Source organism: Asterias amurensis, chromosome 6, assembly GCF_032118995.1.
Source record: "Asterias amurensis chromosome 6, ASM3211899v1".
In the NCBI taxonomy this organism is placed as follows: Eukaryota; Metazoa; Echinodermata; class Asteroidea; order Forcipulatida; family Asteriidae; genus Asterias; species Asterias amurensis.
Window position 1 is genome coordinate 17037404 of NC_092653.1, and position 17757 is coordinate 17055160.

The following is a 17757-nucleotide window of genomic DNA, read 5'->3' on the forward strand; positions in this document are numbered from 1 at the left end:
TAGTGTAAACGCGATCAAGATCACTATCAGATCCTCCTTGTTGATCTCCCTTTATTGCGAGATCAAAGGGAGATCAGCTCCTGCAAAGGCGATCAAAAAACAAGTGTGAACACCGATCCAGATCAGATCCTGCAACTTAAGCTGCTCACATCAGGTGTGTCAGGTTCATTAAAAAAACTGGCGCGCACACAATCAATGACCTCGCACAGTAACCTTTGCCGTCAGCTGAGCTGAACTTCCATTTATCTAAGTGCCCCTTATTGGAATTTTGTTGTATTGCTCTTATATCATTTTATGTGTGTTTTTCTGTGTATGTCTATGCTTGTTTGCCTTTTAAAATTGTTTAGTGATTTGTATTATCTTCTGTGCTTTTTTATATGTCCCCTCTTGCCTTAATGTATTTTTAGGGTTTTAGGAGACATACGCCTTTTGGCGACAGTTATTTTTTTAACTTTTATGCTCTCCTGGGCACCCCACTGTTGTTTTACTTTGTTTTCTTAAATATTTTTAATGTATGTACATGTGCTTGTAATTGTGATTGGCCGAATAAATATTATTATTATTATTAGATCAATGCGAGATCACACTCAAGTGTGAACGCGGAGTGGGGATCCCTGCACAAAAATGCTTGATCTCGCTTTCGGGATCTGATCCTCCTTGGATTCTTGTAGGAGGATCAAGTGTAAAAGCGGTAAAAGTCGCTTCGGACCTTCGAGGGTAAACTTGATAAATATCTGTTCGAGAGACCTGTATACAAATATCATATCAGGCTGTTAATCTGGACTGATAAATTTCTGGACTGTTTAATCTCACCATTCTATCAATAGCCAAAGCAGGTTTCCACGAATGCAGACGAAAATTACAAACTTAAAAAAATATTTTAACTTTTACCCTTTTTTGGCCAAATAGACTTTGAGTGTTTCGGAGAAAACATTTTTTACCATATTTTAACACGAGGTAGGAGACTCGTTAATATATGTTTTCTGTTTCCTATGGACTCCATTTATTAGAAAAAATGTAATAACTATATTTCGGAGCATCCTGTAGCCCCTCTTTAATAAACTTTTGCAGTTGTCATAGAGTTGTTCCGATTAAATAATAACAATTATCATAGTGTTTGATGGACAAGAAAAAACTTGTATCCGTTTAGGTTAAGGTTTAATTACATTGTGAACATTTATTTACAATCTCATTGGATACATTCAATATGCTGATGCTGTACAAAGTGCAATAGTGCAGCATCAGGCTTTCAAAAGTGTGTTGGTACCTTATGTTATTTTTGTTCCTGCATTACAACACACACACAGAACAAACTTTCAAAGGTCAAAAATTATGATCCCTCTTCTGTTATGGTAAGTATCTTGTACCATCACATCGCCCCTGTATGTTGAACTAGCAGTGAATGGGACCTGGCTATAGCAGGCATGTTGTTTCTTATACATTAACCCACACCTGTGACGTCATGCTATTGTTAAATCGCTCCATTATTTTGCACGAATGGCGTGATGGGTACACAACTATTCACCCATTGTGCAAACTGGTGAAACTGTCATTATAAAGTTAAGGATTAGTAAGAGTAAATGACGCCATAGACCATATTTTGTTTTGCACACAAGTTAGAACTTCGCATGTATTACAAAATGATCGTAAAGACTTTCCACAAGTTAGTGAACAGCTACATTGTTAAATTATTATTTAGCTGAGATGTTAAAAAATGTAACTTAACTACAACAGTCATTTAAGCAGGCCTTTTCTCAGATAAATCAATTTAATTTAACCAGTAGGCCTACTCTCTTAAATTAATTCAAACTGCTTAATTTATCATACACAAACATGGTAAGTGAGTAAGCTCCCTCAACATTAAGTTTGCAAAGATACTTATTTCAATCTCATTATAAAATAACAGGAATTTTACTGAAATTGTTGCTTATTAAGTTATCTTAAATTTGTTAATCAAAGTTATGTCAGAAATAATCTTAAACTACAGTCTTGTACGGTAGATCACTTCTTTTATCTTAACTTTTTTTTTGTAGACCTAGCAAGTCGGCTACAACATCATCCGTGTCATAGTCACTTTCTATCACTTGTTTACTTTGAGTCAAAAAACAATAATTTTTCTGCTGCCACTTTCGCTCCCGATCCATGATGCCACTGTCGGAGCCTTTTTTATTTCCTGAATGTTGGTCTTCGTCCATATAGCATGTTCATGCACCACCAGCTAGTGGTGTTCACTGGAGTGAAAAAGCTTACATAATACATGCAAACAATTGACTTAAAAGTTAAACAATACTGCGCCATTCGTGCAAAATAATGGAGCGATTTTAACAATAGCATGACGTCACAGGTGTGGGTTAAGTCGCATAATGCCCTCGGTGAACGTGCCATTCGTGGGTACGAATGGACCTCGGGCTTCGCCCTCAGGCCATTCTTACCCACGAATGGCGCGCACCTCGGGCATTATCCTACACGTAATTCAATTTATAAATAACTTTGCTCAAGATCTGCTCTATAGTCAATTGTTCTTTGTACAACCTAAAATCATTCAGATAGAACTATTAATAGTTCTAGAATATTGTTATCATTATTATCATTCGGCCATTTCATAAAGAACAATACAATACATGTAATTGCAAATATTAGATTACAGTAATAGGAAAAACAAAATGAACAAATATGTTGAACAGAACTAAATAAAGACATACATGCTAAATAATATGTACTGTTTATTTTAGTGTTTTTATGAATGGCACCTTTGTACAATGTTTCACATAAACTTTTACAAACACCAGCAAGCTCTTCCGTGGTGAAGTGTGCTATCCAGCTAGGACCCATACATAAAGCTGCTGAATGCACAACCAGTAGCTGAGTATAATAAACATGGTGACCAATAAGGTGTCCAGCCAAAATACCATGTCATGGGAGTACCCTCTTATTAGACTGGTATTCTATTTAATCTTTAAGAAATCTTTTCTGCTTAAGCAGCTCCATGAAATTGGGCCCAGTCTTTATGTAAGACACACTGGTGTGGAAGCAAAAGCTGCTTCTGTTCCATTGGAAGCGTACAGTGCCCTTTAGTGAGTATTACCATTACACAGTATAGGACATCCACTTTACACTTTGACAAGAGACGCCACCGGGTAACCAGGGCCCAACTGGAACTGTTCAGGAGTAAATATTGCTTTTAAAAAGTCTTCTGCTAAAAAAAAAAAAAAGAAAGAGGACACTTTGACAGTGGTGCCACCTACAATGTACGTAACCAGGGACCAACTGGAGCTATATTCAGGAGTAAATAGTACCTTTGAAAAGTCTTCTGCTTAACAACAAAAATAAGCAGTGTGTATATGATAGGATTGGATTAAACCCAAATGTTTTATAATTTTATTGTGCTTGCCTAATTTTGGGGCTGAAGCAGCCCTATGAAATTGGGCCCAAGATCCAAACCACACTCCCATAGTACCAGAGCTTGAGTTCAGTGTTCTATCTCAGCTGCCATTAAACAACTGTACATCTAACCTTTTCATTTCATTTACACAGTCAAGATACTTTTGCTTTACAAAGCTTTTAAAATGAAAGCATTATTATATACATGTGAGAGCATGATGATGTGTTAATCTTAACTAACAAGCAAAATGGAAAATAATAAAAAAAATAGCATAAATAAAATAAACAATAATCATTAGTTTACTTGAACAGTGGTGAGTACACTGTCTGATTTCAGTTGACAGGCATTAAAAACTAAAAATAAATAAATATTATTTTGAATAGTGTGACCTTATTGAACAACAGTGCCCTCTAATGCATGTTTGAATAACTGTGTTAGGAATACTTAAATCAGTGTTCTATAAACCAATCAGCTGTAACACTTAACATGCTATTAGCAACTACATTCCAACCTTTTCATTTCATACATTTATTTTGCAATTTACACCCAGTACATGTCTTTTGTTATTTTAAAAAAGCTTAGTGAAACAATAAAGCAATTTTATGTATATCTGAGAGCTAGCAGATGATAGTGATGAAGTGTTTGTGTTAATTTACAAGCAAAATGGAAAATATAAGAATAGTAGTAAAAGAAAATAACAATAATCGTCAGTTTATTTAAACGGTGGTGAGTACATTGTTTGATTCCATTTGACAGGCATTAGAATTAAGAAAACAACTATTAATTTGAATCAAATTTAATGTGATCTTATTGAACAACAGTGTCCTTTAATGCATGTTGGAATACCAAACTTCATTGTTAAAGATAATATGTGGGCATGATAAGCCATTCATTGTGTTATGAGTACTTACAAACTCTGCAAAATGTGAACAGACAGACAAATTACTTAGGGGCAATAAATCTTGCTATTTGTACTGTCCACTTATTAAATTGTTGTTTCCATGCAACCAAGATGCAACAAGGTTATTTTTGAGTATTTGTTGTTCCACATTCCATCTTATTTTAACGTGATTCTGCACCAAATTTGGATGTCACATGGAAGTGGAACACCTTTTTTTGTATCCCTTTTTCTTTTTCTTTTTTAAATTTTTTTCTTCACATAAACAGTAAGTTAGGCGATTTACAATTTTGTTGTTGTGAAGCTTGTATTGTACATAATGCTATATTGCCTCCTTTGCCCTTGGCTTCAGACATTTGAGATTGTGGATGTTCTTCAAGGATGTATTCAGGTTTAGGAAATTAGTTGTCCAGATATTCTGATGAATCAAATACAAGGTGTCCAAAATGTTCACTTCCAACAATAATACTTTTACAAGTGTACAAAACAGATTGACCAGCAGGACAGGAAGATTAACTATAAACAGATTGTCCAGATGACGCCCATAAACCCCTCTTTCTTTTACTGTACACTTAATCCTATTATCTGTGTCTTTGCTTTGGCTTTAGTCGGTTTCAATGAGTCTTCCTTGAAATTTTAAACAGTCAAATTCACTGAAACTTTCCTTCAGATTCCACTCCTGTTTTGTATGGATTGTTTCATGTTCCTTGGCCTGAGCCTCTGCTTTAGCTTGTTGCTCATCTTCCAGCACTAGTATTCCCACTGACCTTTCATCTTCTTCAAACTCAAGAAAGGAAAGCCTGTCAGACACAATCTCACCTTGTATCTTAGTTAGTTCATCAAGATTGTTTATAAGTTTCAGCTTGAAATCCAGAATCTCATGAGAGCTTGCTTGGGTCATGAACTGATTCACTTCATCCAGCTTGTGCTCTACCTGGGTCACTTCTTTTGTGTTGGTTGCGTCTGCAGTTTCAAATGTCTGGACTCTGTCTTTGTAAACACTCTCTGCCTCTTGCTTCAGCTGCTTTTCCTCTTCTGTGATCTTTGCTCTCTCCTTGGCAGCCTTCTGGGAGATTTTCATACTGGTTTCAGCATATGAAGAATCCAGTTTCTTGCGAGACTCACTGGCTTGTTCCATGGCAGTTTGAATATCAGCCTTGCATTTCTCAGCTTTTGCAACCAGTTCTGCGACTTCCTGTTTGCATTTGTCTAAAGCCTCAGGTATACCAATAAGGTCATGTTTTGGATTTCCATGATCAAGAACGGTACAAGTTGTGCATTCTAACTTCTGGCATGTGTTGCAGTAGATGTTCAGAGTCTGATCACTGTGCTTGCCACACTTTGGAATGTATTCCCTTAGTTTACTCCTATATTTGTAGCGGACTTCTCCGGAATGCAGCTGTGCCAGCATGTAGACCTGATGAGATTTAGTAACAGGAAAACGCTGATGTGCAGTTTGGCAATCCTGACAAAGGAAATAATCACAGTCTACACACCTGGCGATTGCTGCATGCTCTTCATCATTACACGCTTGACAGTTGACCTCTGACCCATGACCCTCCATGAGTTGCTCCTGAACAGTAAACTCATCCACCAGGGCATTGAGTTTAAAGTCCTTAGGTAGACTGTCAACCTTGTTGTCTTCTAGTGTTGTTTTCTTTCTGCACAGAGGACACAGTAGGATGGAGTTGTTAGGATCTTGTTGGTGAAGCTCCTTGAGGCATGTGAAGCAGAAGCTGTGTAGACAATCTAGCATTGTTGGATTGATGAAGCGATTGGTGCATATTGGACATTCTAGATGATCCTTACTGATCTTATCAAGCACCGAATGGACTGTGATACTGGCAGCCATCTTTGACTTTAGGGTGTTACAATCTTTCCCTGTTGGTACAAAAAGATCAATTCATTTTTATTAATCTACTCATGTTTTCAGTCAGATGTTGTATCTTTCATTGTGTCAATTGACTTCAGGTGACTGTACTTGTACAAAAGACAATGTGCTGGACCATGTTTTTTTGCACATATTTACAGTGCAGAATTTGTGCATTGTTCATGTTAACACATGTTCATGTTAACACATGTTCATGTTAACACAGTGACTATGCAGGCATTCATTTTACACTTAATGTTGCTCCTCCTAGACCGACCCCTCCTCATGGAACGTTTCTTCAGTTTCTTCAGTGCTGTGCATCGACACCCATCCTACCAAATTAATAATTCTTCTCTTGGTGTAGTGCAAAGTCATAAGTATTTAGGTATAGTCATTTCCTCTAATCCTAAATGGGGGGACCATGTTAAGCATATCACCTCTAGAACCTCAAGGCTTCTTGATTTTATTAGACGTCTTTTCGTCTGTAACGATGCTGACATTTTGGTGCTGTTTATTTAATTGTGTCGCCTCATTCTGGAGTACAGGGCTCCAGCTTGGATTCCACACCAGTCTGGTCATCTGAAAGATCTTGAAAAGATTCAAAAGCGCTTAGCGCGTACTTGTCTACCTGCACCTAGATGCGAGTTGCCTTATAATGAACGCCTTCAAAGGCTTTTCTTGTAAATCTTTGATGTGCAATTTTTTAATACTATGTATGTGTTTTTTCATGTTTTCTGGCAAATAAAATAAAATGAAATGAAATGAAACAATATATAACTGTTACACATTTAATATTATTTTATTGGCCGTTCTTCAGCAGACTGTCCATAGGTTTTTATACATGTAGCAACCGTGGTATTTGCTGTCCAGCCGCGGCTTGTCTGCGGAGGAACGTTCGGGAGGTTTTTGGCAAGGCACCTTCGATGCTACGATTGTATGCTATGACTAGGCAAACAATCCTTTTAAAAGTACTATGTAGTAGGTAGGCCCAAGTTTTCCCTGTTACCAAATACACTTATATGAGTATATGCCTAAGATGTAGAATTGGTGAAAGATACAGCTTGCCTGGCAGTTTGTAGAGTTTGAATATTGAGTAAATACTAGCACACCAGGGTTAAAATAGAAAAAAAAGAAAGAAAGAAAAAACAAAAAGGCAAGAAAATCTAACTTTAAATAACTGGGATGTGATAGGCTGAAAAAACTTTAACTCCGAGTGCAAAGCACGGAAGCATGCAAGCTCAAAAACTGGCGAGCATGAAGATCAATATCGTAAGTTTTAAAAGCCCTACACTGCAGTCTGTGGGGGGGGGGGGGGGGGATAAAAAAATTGGAATTCCAGAGGAAAAAACAAAAACAGAATTCTGTTTTAAAACGGCAGGAATCACATCGATGTAATAGCACTTTTTAAACTACAGCATTTGAACGATTCCCAGGAAATTAAACCTTGGGAAATTCCCATGAAGGTTTGTAACCCCACCACCTCCCCATGTGTAATTCAGCCATTTTTTCTGGGAAAAACTGGAATTTTCATGTTTAGTATAAGGTTTGTTCTGATAATTACTAAAGTTGAATGGAAAATCCATAACTACTTTTCATGCATGTACTGTAGCAGTCAGTGGCTGTGTGTCAGTGTATGTACGTGACCTTCGTCAACAATCACATGCAAACCATATTTTACTTCAGTATAAATAATTGTCCGTACAGCTCACGGACTAACAAGTACTTACGATTTTTTGTCTTGTTTGAGGTACTTCTTCAACAGTTCACCCAACAAATAAGCTGTGACTTCTGTCTGGTGTTTTATCCACACCCTCCTACACCGTTTGTTGTATGTGCTGGGTCTGTGCTGTATTGATGCATACAGTCCATAGTGCAACGTAGCAGTTATTATTGCTCATCACTCCCTGAAAAAAAAAATCACCTTTCTTTTTATAGATCCAATGATGTCACCGTGAAGTGTGGTACATCATGTACTCTACAAGGCATGATGATGTACATGTACATGTAGACTTTAGGCCCTACACCTCTACTGGACGTTGTTCTATTTTAACAGTCTCTATCCATATCCATTTAACAGTCTCTAATCATAGTGTCAATGTTTCCCTGCATTGTTATCGAACAATGCACTTACCACTTATATGATCCAGTAATCCTTCCTTTCATACTAAACATCCTTTGTCCTCGCCACTTTACTCCTATTGGTTCACAGCCACCAATTGTTTCTGAAATAGAAACTTTGATTGGCTGTTATTTTCCCGCTTCTTTCTGGATCCTTCCCTTAATCCCTTTCCCCTCTCTTTTTCTACAAATGGATATGTATTTGTTTGTACTTGTTTTATGCCTCTGAAGAAGGTCCGGTTTGGATCGAAAGCTAAGGCCATCTACCCTATTCATTATATACGAGTAATAATATATATTAAAAAAAAAGAAAAGAAAAAAAAGAAATCAATAATCAATAAGATTAACAGCAAAACATCTAAGCCCCACATCTCATACACAGTTTCAATCTATCTTTTCTGCATCAAACCATCTATATGGTGGAACATAGCATATGGGGAGGGGCTTTGGGGAGGGGGTATTGCAATCAGCTGCAAAAGCATTTTTGGGAAATAACATGTATTTCTTTTTTTTTTTTTTTTTAACCGGTGATCACTTAAAAAAATTCCCATTGAAATGGTCTCAATCAGCACTGAAAACATAAAAGTAGGGTTTAAAGAACATTTTTAATTGCTGCAGCTACAACCACCTTAGGGCCTATTCAAATCTTGTATAAATCGTAGAGTTTTGGTGGTACTTTTTGTACGTAGAGCTTCAAAGTGTTCGATTGCATTAGTGTGGATGGACCTTTTTTTCACGTTTGGGCTGCCCACCCTTCCTGGCCGTTCCCCTGGTCAAAGGGATCTCTGCTCCTCCTATAATCTAAAAAACCTGTTGGTTTTTTATGAAAATCAAAAGGGCAACAGTAGAGGACCGGACCTTCTCATGATCAATGGCTGGTCTCCTGTTCTATAGAATCCTCTGTTGAATCACATTGACAATAACATCAACTCTGCGTTCACACTTGATCCTGCTAGGAGGATCAAAGGAGGATCCGATCTCAAAAGGGCGATCAAAGGGAGATCACTGGCTAGTGTGAACGCGATCAGGATCGGGATCTGATCCTCCTTTTTGGTCTCCTTTTATTTCGAAAGGGAGATCAGATCCTGCAAAGGCGATCAAGAAAACAAGTGTGAACGCAAATCGAGGTCAGATCCTGCAATTTAAGCTGCTCACATCCGGTGTGTCAGGTCATTAAAAAAAAAACAGCGCGGCGCAACGAGCAAAGCAACTAGCGCGCACACAATCAATGACCTCGCAAAGTAACCTTTGCCTTGCCGTCAGCTGAACTGAACTTCCATTTAACTATGCCAGATCAGTCAAGATCACACTCAAGTGTCAACGCGGCACAAAAATGCTTGATCTCGCTTTCGGGATCTGATCCTCCTTGGATTCTTGTAGGAGGATCAAGTGTAAACGCCGTGCAAGTCGCTTTGGACTTTTGAGGGTAAATTTGATAAATATCTGTTCGAGAGACCTGTACAAATATCATATCAGGCTGTTAATCTGGACTTATAAATTTCTGGACTGTTTAATCTCACCATTCTATTAATAGCCAAAGCAGGTTTCCACGAATGGAGACGAAAATTTCAAACTTTTTAAAAATAAATGTTACTTCTTAAACAGGGGCTACAGGATAATCTTAATATTTTAACTTTTACCCTTTTTTGGCCGAATAGACTTGGAGTGTTTCAGAGAAAAACAGTAGAGACTTATTATATTTGTTTCTGTTTCCTATGGACTCCATCTATTAAAAAAATGTAATAACTATATTTCAGAGCATCCTGTAGACTCCTCTTTGAGAAACTTGTGCAATTGTCATAGAGTTTTATTGTTATTAAATAATAACAAATATCATATTATTTGATGGACAAGAAAAAACTTGTATCCGTTTAGGTTAAGGTTTAATTACACTGTGAACATTTATTTACAATCTCATTGGATACATTCAATATGCTGATGCTGTACAAAGTCATGAAAGTGCAGTAAGTGCAACACTCACAGGCTTTCAAGTGTGTTGGGACCTTATTTTCTTGCACTATAACACACATCCAGAACAAACTTTCAAATTTCAAAATTTGTTATCCCTCATCTGTTGTGGTATTAGTATCTCATCATACCATGTACCATCACAATGACCCCTGTATGTGGGGATGTTGTACATGTACTAGCAGTGAATGGGACCTGGCTATAGCAGTCATGTTGTTTCTTCAGTGCAGTAATTCAAATAATAATTTACTTTGCTCAAGATCTGCTCTATAGTCAATTGTTCTTTGTACAACCCAAACTTGTTTTAATAGAACTATTAATAGTACTAGAATAAAAATACATACTGTTTATTTGAGTGTTTTTATGAATGGCACCTTTGTACAATGTTTCACATTAACTTTTACAAACACCAGCAAGCTCATGGTGCAGTGTGCTACCAGCTACATGTAGGACCCATACATAAAGCTGCTTAATGCACTACCAGTAGCTGAGTATAATAAACATAGTCATCAATAAGGTGTCCAGCCAAAATACCATGTCATGGGAGTACCCTCTTATTAGACTGGTATTCTATTTAATCTTTAAGAAGTCTTTTCTGCTTAAGCAGCTCCATGGAATTGGGCCCAGTCTTCATGTAAGACACACTGGTGTGGAAGCAAAGTAGCTGCTTCTATTCCATTGCAAGTGTACAGTGTCCTTGAGTGAGTATTACCATTACACAGTACAGGACATCCACTTTACACTTTGACAAGAGACGCCACCGGGTAACCAGGGCCCAACTGGAACTGTTCAGGAGTAAATATTGCTTTTAAAAAGTCTTCTGCTTAAAAAAAAACCAGCAGTGTACCAATCACAGATGGTACATAAAGAATATATGGTAGGATTGGATTCAACCCAAATTTGTTATAATTATATTGCACTTGCCTAGTTTTTTGGCTGAAGCAGCTTCATGAAATTGGGCCCAGGATCCAAACCAGACTCCAATAGTACCAGAGCTTGTGTTCAATGTTCTATAAACCACTCAGCCAGCTTTCAAACTAATCCAATACATTCCAAACTTTTCATTTCCATGTACACAAGATACTTTTGTTTTATAAAGCTTTTAAAATGAAAGCATTATTCTATACACGTGAGAGCATATATGATGATGTGTTTATCTAAACTAACAATCAAAATAGAAAATAAAAAAAAAAGTAGTAAAAATAAATTAACAATATCATTAGTTTACTTGAACAGTGGTGAGTACATTGTCTGATTTCAGTTGACAGGCATTAAAAACAAAACTAAAAACCTATTAATACGAATAAATGTGACCTTATTGGACAACAGTGCCCTCTAATGCATGTTTGAATAACTGTGTTAGAAATACTTAAATCAGTGTTCTATAAACCAATCAGCTGTAACACTTAACATGCTATTAGCAACTACATTCCAACCTTTTCATTTCATACATTTATTTTGTTGCAATTTACACACAGTACCTGTCTTTTCTTTTAAAAAGCAAACAAGAAAGCAATTTTATTTACACGTGAGAGCTAGCAGATGATAGTGATGAAGTGTTTGTGTTAATTTACAAGCAAAATGGAAAATATAAGAATAGTAGTAAAAGAAAATAACAATAATCGTTAGTTTATTTAAACGGTGGTGAGTACATTGTTTGATTCCATTTGACAGGCATTAGAATTAAGAAAACAACTATTAATTTGAATAAAATGTAATGTGATCTTATTGAACAACAGTGTCCTTTAATGCATGTTGGAATATCAAAGTTCATCGTTAAAGATATAGGTGGGCATGATAAGCCATTCATTGTGTTATAAGTACTTACAAACTCTGCAAAACGTGAAGAGACAGACAAATTAGTTAGGGGCAATAAATCTTGCTATTTGTACTGTCCAGAGTCCACTTGTTAAATTGTTGTTTCCATGCAACCAAGATGCAACAAGGTTATTTTTGAGTGTTTGTTGTTCCACATTCCATCTTATCTTAACGTGATTCTGCACCAAATTTGTATGTCACATGGAAGTGGAACACCTTTTTTTGTATCCCTTTTTCTTTTTCTTTTTTTCATTTTTTTTCTTCACATAAACAGTTATTTAGGCGATTTACAATGTTGTTGTTGTGAAACATCGTAATGTACATAACGCCATTTTGCCTCCTTTGCCTTTGGCTTCAGACACTTCAGATTGTGGATGCTCTTCAAGGATGTATTCAGGTTTAGGAAATTAATTGTCATCGCCTCTTCCATTTGTACTGATCCCGCCACCACACTTGATGACCTCACTGATCAGTATAATTCCGTCCTTGCCCAACTTGTCAACTCCCATAAGCCAATAAAGACTTGTCAGATCGTCGAACGGCCCGCAGTCCCGTGGTACAACAAAGATATCGCTATCGTCAAGATTGACCATGATATGTTCAAGTCACAGCGGGATAAGGTCAAAGATATTTTTACTGCTGCTAAGTCAAAATACTATCATGGACAAATCCGCGACTGTCAGGGTAACCAGAAATCCCTATTTCAGATAACAAACCGCCTCATGAACAGAAAACCAACACCCAAGCTACCTGTTCATTCATCCCTCAAAGAACTCGTGACCAGGTTCTCCGGCTATTTTACCAACAAGATCCAGCAAATTAGAGACGGTCTACAGCCAGAGAGTTATGGACCCTCCATACCTGCATCTTATCAGACAACCTTGAAAATCTGCAGCCCTGTCAGAATGTGCTCACTACATTCACCCTGGCCTCGGAACTCGAGATTGCCAAACTCATTAGGGCCTCCCCCACAAAATCATGCTCGCTGGACCCACTACCTACATCTTTGGTCAAGGCAAGCTTGGAAACAACTGTGGGTCATATAACCAAGATCACGAACATGTCACTCAGCACTGGGTGTTTTCCGAGATGTTTTAAAACGGCTCTGGTTACCCCAGCCATCAAGAAACAAGCCCTGGACTCTAATGACTTGAACAATTATCGTCCTATATCCAACCTGTCTTTTGTGTCAAAGGTCGTCGAGAAGGTAGTAGCAAGCAGGTTAAATGCACATGTAGATCGACATGAGTTGCACGAGAGCCAACAATCTGCTTACAAGCAATTTCATAGTGTCGAGACTGCCCTCTTAAAAGTCCACAACGACATCATGTGTGCAGTTGACAACAAAAAGGTTGTACTGCTAGTCTTGCTCGATCTCTCGTCGGCCTTTGACACAATTCTATTATCTTATTATCTGTGTCTTTGCTTTGGTTTTAGTTGGTTTCAATGAGTCTTCCTTGAAATTTTAAACAGTGCATCTCTGACAACCTTGTATTCCAACAAATAGTTTATGGCTTGACATTTCGACTCTAGCAGGAGTCTTCCTCAGAGGCTAAATGACAACACAACAAATATAAACCTTGTAATCCTATACAACATACAGTGTCTCAAAGTTATTTCAATCATGTTGTTTACCCATTGACATTGTATGTTATTGTTAAAAATGTGACTACTGCAACAAGTCTTCTAATTAGGTAGGAGCCAGCAAATTGTTACATTTACAATATCATGAACTAGTGTAATGTGCATGTTATGATATTATTAGTTCAGTTGTTTTGTTTTTATAGTTCACTTTCGCATGTTAAGTGAGGTACTATTCTTCCTGGGAAACAACTTGGAAGATGTTTACTGATTGGTTTGCTTCTACTACAAGATTGCCAGATGGTGTGAATGTGATGTTATAGGCGTTACCACAATCCTCAATGACACATCCAATGTACTTGCCATCAGGACTGTACTGACATATTCTATTGTTACATGTTATCCTATTAAATTGAGCAACAAAGATACTTCCATCTTTATCACAGCAAATACCCCAGGATGATTCAGACTGATCAGTATTTACTGAAAACACCTTTCCACCCTGATAATCAACTGAGTGTAAATGTTTATCACTTTGACTGCTGTAGATAATCCTCTCCTTGTATAAAGTCAAATAGTCTACATTTACTGGAGTAGAGAATGATCTGATGAGTGATCCATGAGGGGTGTAGAGTGAGATCTTCTGCCCTTCTGAATAACCCACTGCTATGAGATTGTTTTCATCAACTGCAAGGCATGATGGGGAGAAGTCATTGACACTTAGTTTGAACTGATGATGGGGCTTATATTTCCTGTTAAAGACCTTGACTTCTAGATTGTCAATCACATACAGGTGATCATTATTGCCCACAGTGAGTGCTGATGGTTCAGAAAGACCTTTTAGTTTTAATCTTTTTGGGCAGTGAGTAGACTGTGATGTGTTTGCTGCTACTTGAGGTTTCAATGCAAACAAGGCATTGGGTTCTATATCTAATACTACTATTTCACTGTCGGAGAAAGCTGCAACAAACTTTCCCGTCTTAAATTGTGTGAAGCCAAATTGACTGAAACTTCCCTTCAGTTTCCACTCTTGTTGTGTATGGATAGTTTCATGTTCCGTGGCCTGAGCCTCTGCTTTAGCTTGTTGCTCATCTTCCAGCACCAGTCTTCCCACTGACCTTTCACCTTTTTCAAATTCAAGAAAGGAAAGCCTGTCAGACACAATCTTGCCTTGTATCTTAGTAAGTTCATCAAGATTGTTTTTGAGTTTCAGCTTGAAATCCAGAATCTCATGAGAGCTTGCTTGGGTCATGAACTGATTCACTTCATCCAGCTTGTGCTCTACCTTGGTCACTTCTTTTGTGTTGGTTGCCTCTGCAGTTTCAAATGTCTGGACTCTGTCTTTGTAAACACTCTCTGCCTCATGCTTCAGCTGCTTTTCCTCTTCGGTGATCTTTGCTCTCTCCTTGGCAGCCTTCTGGGAGATTTTCATATTGGTTTCAGCATATGAAGATTCCAGTTTTTTGCGAGACTCACTGGCTTGTTCTATGGCAGTTTGAATATCCACCTTGCACTTCTCAGCTTTTGCAACCAGCTCTGCGACTTCCTGCTTGCATTTATCCAAAGCCTCAGGTATACCAATAAGGTTATGTTTTGGATTTGCATGATCAAGAACAGTACAAGTTGTGCATTCTAACTTCTGGCATGTGTTGCAGTAGATGTTGAGAGTCTGATCACTGTGCTTGCCACACTTTGGAATGTACTTTCTGATTTTACTGCGATAGGTTACAACACCTGATTGCAGTTGAGCAAGTGTGTAGATTTGATGTGATTCCAAAATAGCCATATGCTGATGTGCTTGTTGACATTCATGACAAATAAAATGTTCGCAGTCAATACATCTGGAAACAGCCATATGGTCTGTTTTACAGGCTTGACATTTGACCTGTGACCCATGACCCTCAATGAGTTGCTCCTGAACAGTAAACTCATCCACCAGGGCATTGAGTTTAAAGTCCTTAGGTAGACTGTCAACCTTGTTGTCTTCTAGTGTTGTTCTCTTTCTGCACAGAGGACACAGTAGGATGGAGTTGTTAGGATCTTGTTGGTGAAGGTCCTTGAGGCATGTGAAGCAGAAGCTGTGTAGACAGTCTAGCATTGTTGGATTGATGAAGCGATTGGTGCATATTGGACATTCTAGATGATCCTTACTGATCTTATCAAGCACTGAATGGACTGTGATACTGGCAGCCATTTTTGACTTTAGCTAGTTACAATCTTTCCCTGTTGGGACAGAAAGACCAATGCCATGCTTTGTTACATTGTAGATGTACTTATAGTTTTAGTTATTGTATCTTTGATATAAACTGCTCACAAAAAGTAAGGAAAGTTTTTTCAATCCAGTATATTTGTTATTATTTAATATTCTCTTTGTATTTGGTATATATCATTGCAAAGCTAAACTGTTCCTCTTTAAAATGATACCACAATTGCAATGATTACATGTTGCTGGACTTGACCACGTTAATGAGAATTAGAGAAAGTCACAAATCAAAAGTGCCAAAATTAGCAATTTTGTGTTACTGTATGAACAATCAAATTGACACTGTAATTCAAACAAGCAAGACAACTTACTGATCTCAATCCACTTTATTGAGACAAGAAACTTGGTATAGAGCAAGACAACTTACTGATCTTAAAGGAACACGTTGCCTTGAATGTTGCCTTGAATGTTTTTGTTTGTGTAATATCCGCCAGTCTGACTCAATCATGGACATTAAAAAAATTGTGGAAGACTGAACTGTTCAGAGCCCATTAATTTGTTTATTGTTAATGCTCTATTTTGTTCAGCGCCTTGAATTAGTGCCTAGGATATGCGCTTGATAAGCACTTTGTATTATATTAAATAGAAAAAAATTAACTCAAAGGCTGCATGTACCCCAAGACGGAAATCCTTACTGTTTATCATGTCACTAAATGCCATATTCACTTTAACTACTAAGATCATTTGCTAAATCTATAAATACATGTATCACTGAAAAAGTGCAGTTGTAGTGACAGGCCCAAGTTTTTTTCTGTTACCAGAAACAACAGGTACTTCAACTGAAATGACTACGTAGAGGTAAAATAAATCATCCCAGGAAATTCACCTACTGTAGTAGTGTGAATTTGGAGCTTAAAAGGTTAATTGTTCCATGATGATGTCTAAAGTTGAACAGAAAAACATGGCTTTTTTCATGCATGCATACAGTATCTGTGATTGTGTCACATTTTTGTCACTCAGTTTCCCCTGCGATGTAGTTTTTAGAGATATTTGAAATAAAACAAAAGTTGCATCCCCTGAAGGTGATCTCCTAGCACCTGAACATTGGTTCAAGTTTTACTCTAGTAATTTTGTTAACACCAAACGATTTGAAGTTTACGAAATCACAGTTTTCCTTGTGGTTTATTATATGAACAATGCCAACAATCACAGGAACAACCATTTTTATCATACCCCTATATTTCATTAGATACTTACAATGTGATAAGCAAATTATTGATGGTGTTTGAAGTCTTTCGTCATCAGTATCACCGACAAGTTTTGACTTAGCATCCACAAACTTTTTGCTGTGCATATATATTGTGCTGGGTGTGTCCGTTCATGACGCATTCACACTAATACTGATACTGGTACTCTGCTGCACTCACAATTGGTACATTGCACATCTATCTTTTTGAACAAAAATTCCTTTTTTATTTATAGATCAAGTGGGGTATTGTATACATTGTATGATGTAGTGTCTGGATTCGTACATTTCTTCATTGTACTTTTTGAGCCTGTTCTAACATTGAACTTTGAAGTGTTGAAGCTTTCAAGCTGATTACAGATGTGAACCAACTATATAAAGGCTTCACTGCATATTAAAGTATATAGGACCCAATGCCAGCTTTAATCTAAAAAAATCTTTGCGCAATCAAAAGGGCAAGAGGGGATCAAGCCTTCTCTATGGCTATTATAGTCTGTACCATAATCTTATCAGAATTACTAGAGTGTACTTCACTCTACTTACCGGTAGAGTCGAATTACTAATTTGCATATTCCCTATGCCGCCAGGCAATATTGCTAAGACTTTACACACAATAGCGCCCTCCACCGTCCTACCCACAATGCCCTATGACATGCTTGCCACGAAGTCGTCC

At 37.5% G+C, this 17757-nt stretch overlaps 3 protein-coding genes across 5 annotated transcripts in view; 1 reads left to right on the forward strand and 2 right to left on the reverse strand.

Annotated features, from left to right (window-relative positions):
* LOC139938158 (synaptic vesicle 2-related protein-like) overlaps positions 1-17757 on the forward strand; it is an 81613-nt gene that overhangs the window by 17715 nt on the left and 46141 nt on the right. The gene's annotated exons all lie outside the window — the stretch shown is intronic.
* On the reverse strand, positions 678-7999 carry LOC139939042 (E3 ubiquitin-protein ligase TRIM71-like). Its single transcript, XM_071934758.1, has 2 exons — positions 7878-7999; positions 678-6161 (listed from the first exon to the last, which is right to left on the reverse strand). The coding sequence occupies exon 2, from the start codon at positions 6130-6132 to the stop codon at positions 4885-4887; it is 1248 nt and encodes a 415-aa protein (XP_071790859.1). The 5' UTR covers positions 6133-6161; positions 7878-7999; the 3' UTR covers positions 678-4884.
* LOC139938156 (uncharacterized) lies at positions 13226-17215 on the reverse strand. Its single transcript, XM_071933539.1, has 2 exons — positions 17096-17215; positions 13226-15858 (listed from the first exon to the last, which is right to left on the reverse strand). The coding sequence occupies exon 2, from the start codon at positions 15827-15829 to the stop codon at positions 13868-13870; it is 1962 nt and encodes a 653-aa protein (XP_071789640.1). The 5' UTR covers positions 15830-15858; positions 17096-17215; the 3' UTR covers positions 13226-13867.